Source organism: Salarias fasciatus, chromosome 20, assembly GCF_902148845.1.
Source record: "Salarias fasciatus chromosome 20, fSalaFa1.1, whole genome shotgun sequence".
Lineage (NCBI taxonomy): Eukaryota > Metazoa > Chordata > Actinopteri > Blenniiformes > Blenniidae > Salarias > Salarias fasciatus.
Genome location: NC_043764.1, coordinates 1446317 through 1457724, shown reverse-complemented (window position 1 = coordinate 1457724; position 11408 = coordinate 1446317). Strand labels below are relative to the sequence as shown.

The 11408-nt window shown below is 51.1% G+C and overlaps 1 protein-coding gene across 1 annotated transcript in view; it reads left to right on the top strand.

The window, feature by feature from the left end:
- Positions 1-10508, top strand: part of LOC115408459 (E3 ubiquitin-protein ligase MARCH9-like) — a 26323-nt gene extending 15815 nt beyond the window's left edge. Inside the window, exons 2-4 of the mRNA XM_030119239.1 lie at positions 2546-2701; positions 8431-8623; positions 9402-10508. Coding sequence (XP_029975099.1) covers positions 2546-2701; positions 8431-8623; positions 9402-9727 — 675 coding nt within the window. The 3' untranslated portion in view covers positions 9728-10508. The remainder of the gene's footprint in view (positions 1-2545; positions 2702-8430; positions 8624-9401) is intronic.
- The last annotated feature ends 900 nt before the right edge of the window (positions 10509-11408 follow it).

Here is an 11408-nt window from a genome sequence, read left to right as displayed (position 1 = left end):
CTGCTGCTGTTGTTGTTGTTGTTGTTGTTGTTGTTGTTGTTGTTGTTGCTGTTCAGGGGGGTACTGCACAAAAGTAGGATAAATACATCCAGGATAAATGAAAATGCGCGGCTTGAGTCAGCCTAGTCGGTGTTTTCTCGGATTAATCGGTTGCACGTTTGCCGAGCCAGGATGAAAAGACGCGGCTTCCTCCAGCCCGGTGAGGAGCATCAGGATCAGTGGCGTCACGGCGTTCTTCAGAAGACCACGACATCGATCACAGAATCACAGATTGAAAATGGAACAAGGTCGAGCGTCTTCCTTCACCGGGACGAGCAGCAGTGTGGACTGTACCGCGGCTGTAGGGGGGGCTCACTTTAAAAGGGGGGGCAGAGCGAGGACTTTACACAAAACACGTCCATTAATTTCAGTCCATATATTCCAGCCTGTACGTCTGCTTTAAGTGACGTTTAAGGCACAGCGCCCCCACGCTTCAATGGTGAGGACAGGTACTGCATGCAGGCCGCAGCTTCATTAAAGTGAAATAGTGATGTGCAAATCAGACACTAAAAATGGCCTAATTCTGCATATGATCCATGATTATGATCATACAAAAATGATAATAATAAAATACAGGAAATACACGGGGGAAACAGCATTTTGCCAGTATTTAGGATATTTATTTAAGAAAATTTCACCTCTGTGTCCGTGTTATCTAATTGAATCAATTGTTCTCCTGCTGTGTTCTGTTTCATCCCTCGTCTGTCATGAAGAACAAACCTGTCGGCCAGAAAAGAACCTGCAGCAGCTGAAAACCAGACATAACAATATTCTGCAGTCTGGTCAGTTACTTAAGTGTCGCCCAAAGAGCAGTTATCACATGAAGTGATAAATTAGTTTCTTCTGAGAATGAATTTCTGTCTGATTTTAGCCGTTAAAAGAGTGGAGTCAGAATGATGTGGGACCGTTCACTCCTGAAGCTGGAGTCCTGAAATAGGAGGATTTTCCTATTTTCAGGAGACAGTTAAGGCAAAATGATGCTGTCTGTTATACTGTGTCCATTTCAGTGGTGAGAGACTTTTATCTTTCCTTTGTTTCTCATTTTACTCATTGTGCAGCTTCAGGGTTGTTTTATTTTATTTCTTCTTCTTTATTTATTATTTTATTTATTTATTGTGAACCTTTTATTGTAGGACTTGTATTAATAAAGAAAGGATTCTGAAACGTCTGTGCTGAAAGTTATGTTGGTCTTCATATAATCTGAGCAACAAAATAATCCTAAAGTCAACCAGACCCTGCAGAAGCAGCGACTACAGTAGTAAGGTTTGGCTGCAGGAGGATTAAATGATGTAATGTGTAGAAAAATCCAGGAAATGCTGTAAGCCACGCCCACTTCTCACATTGCTGACAGCAGTTTAATCTGATCCTGGTCGTTAGCCTGCTGTGGAGCAGCGAGCTGCAGAGGATAAATCACCATGCTGACTGTCCGGGATCAACTTGGCAAGATTTTGTGTAATCGACATGAGGCTAACTTCATCCAGGATCACCACAAGATCACCACAGGATCACCACAGTTTGCCAGCTTAATCCCTTATCCTGGTTTTGTGCAATACCCCCCAGGTCTAACCTTGCCGGCAAGCTGAATTCTCGCGGTATTTGTTCTCACACACCACGAGAATCCATCTTGTACCGCTCCAGCCTTATGTGTTTGGGATCAGACTTTTTTCGGCCGGACCAATCACGCTCGGATTTTTTTTCGGTCAGACCAATCACGCGTCGTTTAGGGCGGGACATGAAGCTTTGACGGGAACAGGAAGTGACGGACTGCTAATAATATTAGCATGGCTAGCGAAAACAATGGATTTCCCGACAGCCAGTAAATCTGTTCTGGATGAATCCTCTATTGTGTCTTAGAAAAACGATCAGCAAGAGGTTTTTTCTTTGCAGTGATTGGCTGAAACTAAACATGGTCAGGCGGCGCACCGTGTCCTCCCGTCCAATGAACGCAAAGAGTTCTACAGCAAGTCCCTCCTTCCCCGAACGGATTTGCTGAGTGAAATCCCAGATTGACATGTGAAGCAATTCGTTGCTGCACATGTCTATATGGCTTTTGCCAGGTTAGTTCGGGTCCAGGTTTAAGTTCCGGGTTGTTCCGGTTCTGAACCCCTCACCCTTCCCGTTTGGGTTCCTGCAGAGCAGCTGGTTCTGGTTCCTGGTGTCACACAGCGGGGGGTCCTCCTCCCATGACCATCCAGGAAGCACTGTGATGTGAGCAGAGCTCAGGAACACCATGCAAACCCCCGCTGGCTGGCAGGCTCTGGCTCCTCCTCTTCTGTCCTTTGCCAGCAGAGCCTCAGAGCGCCCCCTGTTGGTGGTGTCAGGATGTGGGTCTGCGGCTCTGTTGTGCGGCCACCGGCTGCTCAACAGAACCAGAACAGTTCAGGTTCCTTCTGAGTCCAGTTACTGCAGCATCGTTTCTGATTGAGACCGGATCAATAAGACGTGGTTTGGAACTCTGATTGTGCTGCATGTCCTGAATGAGGGTTTTTCCCGCTGCGTCCTGCAGGGGGAGCTGCTGAGCCCCTGCCGCTGCGCCGGCTCGGTGCGCTGCACCCACCAGCCCTGCCTGATCCGCTGGATCAGCGAGCGAGGATCCTGGAGCTGCGAGCTCTGCTACTTCAAGTACCAGGTCCTGGCCATCAGCACCAAGAACCCCCTGCAGGTACCAGCCTACACCTACACCACCTGCTACACCACCCTGATACCAACTAGGGATGGGAATTTCCACTAATTTCCGCGCTGGCTAGTTGCAAATTTTATTTGCGGCACGGAGCGGTGTGCTGCCTGTGTTGTGCCGAATTATGCATGCCCGCCGCAAAACTCGGCACAACACCTGCATGCGGGGCGGGACTGGAGGAGAGCGGCGCAGCGGCACGGCGCGGCGGTGCGGCGCAGCGGTGCGGCGCGGCGGTGCGCCAGCGGTGCGGCGCAGCGCTCACCAGGCCGACGTGAAGCACGGGCGGGCCGCAGCGTTAACCGACGAGTACGATGCTCAGCGTTTAATAAATGAGTAGGCGGTTCAACGACGAAACGATTAGCCGTGCACATCCCTGATACCAACACCTTGCTGCACCACCTGCTACACCACCTACGACACCACCTGACACAACAACTGATACACCACCTGCTACACCACCTGACACAACAACTGATACACCACCTGCTACACCACCTGCTACACCACCTGACACAACAACTGATACACCACCTGCTACACCACCTACGACACCACCTGACACAACAACTGATACACCACCTGCTACACCACCTGACACAACAACTGATACACCACCTGCTACACCACCTGCTACACCACCTGACACAACAACTGATACACCACCTGCTACACCACCTATGACACCACCTGACACAACAACTGATACACCACCTGCTACACCACCTGACACAACAACTGATACACCACCTGCTACACCACCTGCTACACCACCTGACACAACAACTGATACACCACCTGCTACACCACCTACGACACCACCTGACACAACAACTGATACACCACCTGCTACACCACCTGATACACCACCTGCTGCACCACCTGCTACACCACCTACGACACCACCCCCCCCCCCCCCACCCTCGCAGAGTCTCCGACAGAACCCACGTTTGTCTCCCGGCCGGCAGCGGTTCCTCCCCCGGAACATTTAGAGCACTCCACAGCGTCCAGCAGGAGGCGCCGCAGAGCTCCGTACAGACAGTCAGCTAGATGACACCGGAATGAATAGTTCTTCAGCCCCCCCCCCCCCCCCCCCCCCCCCTGTCCTGTTCGGCAGCTGGGCGTGCAATATTGTCTGATGCCTTTTACTGTCTGAACAGATTTTAATGTCAGCAGCAGGACGAGACTGAGTCTCCTCCTGCTGCTGCCTTTATTTAAAACTGGCATCCGGCATGGCTGAGGACAGGACTGGGACGGAGACGCTCAGAGAGTGAGGGACAGAAAGAGAGAGAGATAAAGAGAGGGGGAACGGGGGGGGGGTGGACAACCTATGTACAAATTCACAATACAAAACAGTGTTGTCGACGCACCACACGCAACCTAGAACAATCCCAAACCCCAATCTAGACAACACCAAAACAGCCGACAACCAACACAGAAACTGACAGAACCATACATATACATATATACATATATATATGTATATATATATATATATTTATTTATTTATTTATCTATTTTTTTTTTTTTTTCCCGATGACGAACCATAGTAGTGAACAGACCAGGCCACAAAAATAAAAGGAGGTGTAGGGAAGGAAGAAATGCAAGGACACCACAAACCTTTTTTTTTTTTTTTTTGGAGAATATACAGTATCTAGTAGTAACTAGTAGTAAACTCGGGGCGTGCATCAAGAGACGGCTACTACTGACCACCATTAGCCTAGCCACCACAAGAAGACGAGGTAACCGAGTATGTGAAGAGTGATTAAAGATCAGCTTGATCTTGTAAATATGATAAATATGAAAGAATAGTTCTTCTTTATGAATAAATACAAGACGTCAGATTCTATCACTCAAAATATCCCCATTAATGTCATTATATAAATGTTTGATTAAATGAATATGTAGCGTTCCTTCTAAACATCTGTCAGTCAGTGAAGCTATGGAGGTAAATTTGTGTCTTTATTTTTCAATCAAAAAAAAAGTTGCTCCAATCGCAAAACATGTTTTCAATCAGAAAAAACTTCACTTCAATCAAAAAAAACGTTTTCAATCAAAGAAAAAACTTTTTCAAACCCAAAAAAAGAATTTGATACCTCAAAAAAATTGCATATGAACGTTTTTTCTTTGATTGAATATTTTTTTTTTTTTGCTTGAAAATACATTTTTTGATTGAAGTCCTATTTTTGGATTTGAGCCATATTATGGGTAGAACATTTGTTTCTCTATTATTCAATCAAAGATATAACTTCAATCAAAAAAAATGTTTTCAATCAAAGCAAAAAAACAAATGTTTGGAGTGTTTCACTTTGTTTTGACATTCAAACACCTTTTTTTCAATCAAAGTGAAAATAAGTTTTGAAACCTCTTTTTTGAAGCCTCTTTTTTGAAGCCTGTTTTTTGATTGAATCATTTTGACACAAACGTCCCGCAGTGGGCGGAGCTTCTCCATTGGTCGGGCATGTTTGAGTGACAGGTGTCCACACCAATGAGAATCTCTCCAGAAGAAGCTAGAAGCTGGAAGCTAGCTGCTGGTGTGCGCGGGGAAGTCCGTTTCTATTTGCAGCTGTCGTCACGCTGTTGCATTGTGGGATTGTTCAGGTCTCGCTTGCGAGCTACTTTCCAATTCACGTTTTCTGAGTGCGGCATTATTTCTTCAAAACGAGAAGATCCAGTTGCGTGAAAGACGACCACCATCGGTCACGTCGATGGAATGGGAGCAGGACAGACGACAGTCTACGTTGTTTCCAGTTTCCCAAGTGGAAAGAAGTTACGGAGAGCAGACTGAGGAGGAGGCGTAGGATGGCGGGAGTCGCAGCAGCGACAGGAAAGAAGAGCATCACTTTAGACTCCATATCCGACAACATGCTTGTTTGCTCTCGCCATTTTCATAAAGGCAAGTAAGTGAGTTTATTCGTTTTTAAGCGATGCTACTGAAAATGCGGTTTCTTTGTGAATGAAGTCACGTTAGCGGTGAAGCTAGTTTGCAGCTGGCAGCGAGCCTCAGCAGCTGCGAGCCAACTTCACTTATAACCTCCGGTCAGAGGAGGAGGGCAGTAGAGATGGGATCATCACTTCATGCTAAATCTGTTTATTTTATTGCTTCATCTTAAATTTAAACGTTACGGAGGGAGTGACCTTAAAGATCCAGTCAGACCTGCTGTCCAAAAGAGGACACGCCTTGTCAGTTCTGTCCTCACAGACAGATAAACACACACTCCCTGGTACACCGCAACACACAACACATCGGATCTGATCTTCTGAAAACAAACATACAGTCATTGATTTGTTTGCTAAAACTGATCAAACTAAATTTACAACACATCCTGGAGGAGAACAGAGTCAGCAGCTTCAGCAGCAGCAAAATATGTCAGATGATGTTCCAGCCTGAGAGACAATCAGCACCACAACAAATCCATCTGCACCTGTCTGTATTTACAGTCCTTGAAAATATGGGCAATGTCATGCAAGAATCCAGTGTTTACTAGCTTTCTCAATTAAACCTAACCTGTGTCTGCAGGTCAACCAGCCGATGAACTGATGGAGACTGATCCAGACTGGACACCTTCCCTACATCTGGACACACATCGGTCACACCGACCAATGAGGCGCTCTGCAAGGCGACGTAGGCGGGGCCAGCTACAGAAAGTGTCACCAAAAGCACCAGAGACGGGAGTCCACCGGGATGCAGAGACTGGAGAGCTGCAGACCGAGGAGGGGACGTCGGAGTCTGGACAGAATCACAGGATGAGACACCTGATGCTGAGGAAGACAGCAGTCAGCTGGTCACAGAAGACGACACACACACACACACACACACACACACACACACACACACACACACACACAACAGCAGTCAGGATGCCACACAGACTGACTGTGACCTCTGTGAGTTGTTGTTGTTGTGATGTGTGCGGAGGTCAAACTCCCAGCATTAAAGGCTGCTGTCAGTCAGCAGCCAGAGACGTGGAGGAAACCAGGAGAATGGCACATTTGAGGATTCATGTTGAAAGAGTCACTGGAAATACCCGTCAGGAATATAGAATCTTGTCAGGGACCAAACCCAGACACAGGATTCTTCATGTGGAGGTGAAGAAGTCACACTGCTGGATGAGATTGTAAATGTGTGCTGTGCCCTGACAAACCACCGCCCATCAGCAGTGTAGTGACCTGGACAGTGAGCGAAGACCGGATGGAATATATCTGTATGCAGTTAGACCAGTAAAAGCCCTGAAGTTTTTTTTCTCAATATTTGTGGAAGAGCATGTTTTTGTTTCTGACATACAGTAATAAAGCTTGTCATTGACACTTTTGGAGTCTTTTTGAGTTATTGCTTTTTGTTAGCACATAAGTAACTACTGTTGGTTCTGATAATACTGTGCTCCTCATTAGTAATTACTTCTTGATAATTTAGTGAAGAGAAATGGTCAGTATGGGGAAAAGTACTGAAATGACAAGTGAGACATTTTCTTTTTCCTGGAATTTATTTTATTTCACACACAGCAGCAGCAACACAGTGATATATGAGAAAACAACAGTAAGAACGATATGCATGGCAGCTAACGTCAATGGAGCACGTCAGTGTCACATAATGTGTGGTAAATGTGTCCGACATCAGTAAAACAACATTAGAGGAACAGTGACTGCAGATCCACAGTCCCGGTCACCGGTGCAGACCAGCAGCTCATGGAGCAGAACACGGACAGATCCGGCACCCAGCCATTCCTGAAGCGTCCGTGAGCTTCCAGAGATTTATAATGTCGGAACTGCTCACACGGGCAGGCGCTGACGCCGTGAGCCAAGTAGTTTGTGGATCCAGCGCCGAAGTCGGAGGCGGCAATGCGGCGCCGGAGCTCCAGTAGACCCGATATAGAAACGGACTTCCCCGCACACACCAGCAGCGAGCTTCCAGCTTCTAGCTTCTTCTGGAGAGATTCTCATTGGTGTGGACACCTGTCACTCAAACATGCCCGACTAATGGAGAAGCTCCGCCCACTGCGGGACGTTTGTGTCAAAATGATTCAATCAAAAAACAGGCTTCAAAAAAGAGGCTTCAGAACTTTTTTTCACTTTGATTGAAAAAAAAAGGTGTTTGAATGTCAAAACAAAGTGAAACACTCCAAACATTTGTTTTTTTGCTTTGATTGAAAACATTTTTTTTGATTGAAGTTATATCTTTGATTGAATAATAAAGAAACAAATGTCCTCCGCATAATATGGCTCAAATCCAAAAATAGGACTTCAATCAAAAAATGTATTTTCAACCAAAAAAAAAAAAAATTTTTTTGGGGGTATCAAATATTTTTTTTTTTGGGTTTGAACAAGTTTTTTCTTTGATTGAAAACGTTCTTTTTTTTTTAATAAAGTGAAGTTTTTTCTGATTGAAAACATGTTTTACGATTAGAGAAACTTTTTTTTGATTGAAAAATAAAGAGACAAATTTACCTCCATATGAAGCCGTCCTCTGATCTGTCTGCTCCAAATGCAAGAGAAGAAGAAGAGAAGCAGCCGGCCGGCTCCTCTGCTGCAGTGTTGTGTGTGTGTGTGTGTGTGTGTGTGTGTGTGTCTAGAGCTTAACATTCTTCCTGGGCGTCCTTCGGCCTCGCAGCTTCACAGCTGATCTCTGAACCAGTTGGAGCGGTGAAGTGTGTGGTGCTGAGCTGGTGTGTGTGTGTGTGTGTGTGTGTGTGTGTGTGTGTGTGTGTGTGTGTGTGCAGTGGCAGGCCATCTCCCTGACGGTGATCGAGAAGGTGCAGATCGCCGCCATCGTGCTGGGCTCGCTCTTCCTGGCGGCCAGCATCTCCTGGCTGGTCTGGTCGTCTCTCAGCCCGTCGGCCCGCTGGCAGCGCCAGGACCTGCTGTTCCAGATCTGCTACGGCATGTACGGCTTCATGGACGTGGTCTGCATAGGTGAGGGGGGGGACGGAGGGGGGACGGAGGGGGGACGGAGGGGGGACGGAGGAGGGACGGAGGAGGGACGGGTGGAGGGACGGAGGAGGGACGGGTGGAGGGACGGTGGAGGGACGGAGGAGGGACGGAGGAGGGACGGTGGAGGGACGGAGGAGGGACGGAGGAGGAGGGACGGAGGAGGGACAGTAGAGGGACGGAGGAGGGACGGTGGAGGGACGGGTGGAGGGATGGAGGAGGGACGGAGGAGGGACGGTGGAGGGACGGGTGGGGGGACGGTGGAGGGACGGGTGGGGGGACGGAGGAGGGACGGGTGGGGGGACGGAGGAGGGACGGGTGGAGGGACGGGTGGGGGGACGGAGGAGGGACGGGTGGAGGCCGTCCACATCCTCCAGCCTGCTTTGAAGTTCATTTTCACAAAAGACAAAACTTCTTGTGACGCCGACGGCGGCAGAGCTGCTGTCTCTGTCCTGCTGGGACCAGGGACCGGGGACCGGGGACCAGGGACCGGGGACCAGGGACCAGGGACCGGGGACCGGGGACCAGGGACCGGGACCAGGGACCGGGGACCAGGGACCGGGGACCAGGGACCGGGGACCGGGGACCGGGGACCGGGGACCGGGGACCAGGTTCAGAGCATCTTCCTCCTCCTCTCCCTCACATCATCCAGGGCTTGCAGGGGTCTCCAGGTGATCTGGGTTTAGAGATCTGGTCCTGTGGGGACGGGTCTGAGCCCGGTCCAGGATCTCGGTGCTTCACGTCCTCTGGTCTCTGTCTCCAGGTCTCATCGTCCACGAGGGCTCGTCGGTGTTCCGGATCTTCAAGCGCTGGCAGGCGGTCAACCAGCAGTGGAAGGTTCTGAACTACGAGAAGTCCAGGGACCTGGGCGACCCGGCGAGTTCCGGGAAGGCGGGGTCCCGGGGGTCCCGGGTGACGCCCCGCGGCGCGGCGGGCGGCGGCGGCCGGCCGGGCCGGGGGCTGAGGACGATCCTGAACCGGCGCTGCGGCTACACCGTCCTGCACATCCTGAGCCGGCTGAGGCCCGGCGGGCCGCGGCTCGGCGCCGCCGCCGGCCGCGAGGTGGTGATGAGGGTCACCACCGTATGACCCCCGACCCCGACCCAGCCGGGCCAACGGTGAAGACCACCGGGGGGGGACGGGAGTCCGCCGGGGGGGACGGGAGTCCGCCGGGATCCGCTCCACCTGCCGCCGCTCCGCCGCCGCAGGACGCCAGACGCTCCTCTTCAGTAGTTAAGGATCGTTTGGAAAGACTGGAGAGCCAGCGGCCGCTCCGCCCGCCGCTCCGTCAGGACGGACGCTCACCGCTCCGCCCGCCGCTCCGTCAGGACGGACGCTCGCCGCTCCGCCCGCCGCTCCGTCAGGACGGACGCTCGCCGCTCCGCCCGCCGCTCCGTCAGGACGGACGCTGGCCGCTCGGGGTCCTCCCTGTCTGTCGGGACCATCTGGTTCTGGAGGACGGCTCTGTATCGGGATCGTTAGAAACATCTGTTCACCTGAAAAACCAGGACGGGACGCTGAGGACACAAACGGTCCTGAAGACAGAGACATGAGTCCAGGTCCAGAGGACCAGTGTCTCGGGGGTCTGCATGGGTTCTGGTTTTATTCTTCGTCACTCAACAGAAGCACATCCAGCGTCTGCTGGCTTCCTCCTGGTGCTGCCAAAACCACTTCCGAGGTCCACACCTGGTCCAGACCCGGTCCACACCTGGTCCACACCTGGTCCAGACCCGGTCCACACCTGGCCCACACCCGGTCCACACCCGGTCCACACTGCGAGCGGCAAGGTGTTCCGGCTGTTCCAGCTGTTCCAGCTGTTCCAGCTGTTCCAGCTGTTCCGGCTGTTCCGGCTGTTCCGGCTGTTCAGATTTGATAAGACGAACTGTTGGATTAAAAACGGGGATCCAGTGATCTCACACTGCTCCGTGCTCTGTTTCATCTTTCTCGGGGGGTTTCTCGGGGGGGGGGGGGGGGGGGGGGGGACGAGGACGGGGGGGGGGGGACAGGGTGGGGGTGGGGGCTCTAGGACTCAGTGAAGACAGGAAAGCGGCCTCCAGCCAGAGACGGAGCCAGTCCATGTCCCACAGCCGGGCCACGTCTCCAGGCGCACTGTCTCTAGAGACACCAGGGACACCAGGGACACCAGAGACACCAGGGACACCAGGGACACCAGAGACACCAAAGACACCAGGGACACCAGAGACACCAGAGACACCAGGGACACCAGAGACACCAGGGACACCAGGGACACCAGGGACACCAGAGACACCAGGACCATCAGTTCCAGCCGCCAGACTTCTCTGGGTTCTCTGGGTTCTGCAGCCTTTCTGACCCACAGAACCGTTCCACGCCGGTCCACCAGGCTCCGCTCTGGACCAGGAAGACAGGCGGCGAGCCGGGTTTTCAGTAAAGCTTTTAAAATATTTCCCATGATGCATTTAGGAATCCAGGGTTCAGAGCGGGGCCGGCAGTCCTCCAGTTCTCAGGCTTTTCCCTCCTTTGAAGCAGCTTCTGGTTTTCTATCTTCTTCTTTTAGAAGTTCTACATCTTTCACCTTCTTTTAAGACGTTCTCTCACTCTGTCCGTTTTTCCCAGCTGTCCTTGTTCCTTCCATTGAATCCCTTCTGAACTGAGAGTGACGTATCACACAGCTGGAGTGAAACACGCTCTCCTTTCAGAGTGAAGCCGGGACCGCTGCAGAGGGACTGAAGAGCCACATGTGGCTCCAGGGCCACAGGTTGAACCCCCCTGATGGGCGCTGGTTTGATCT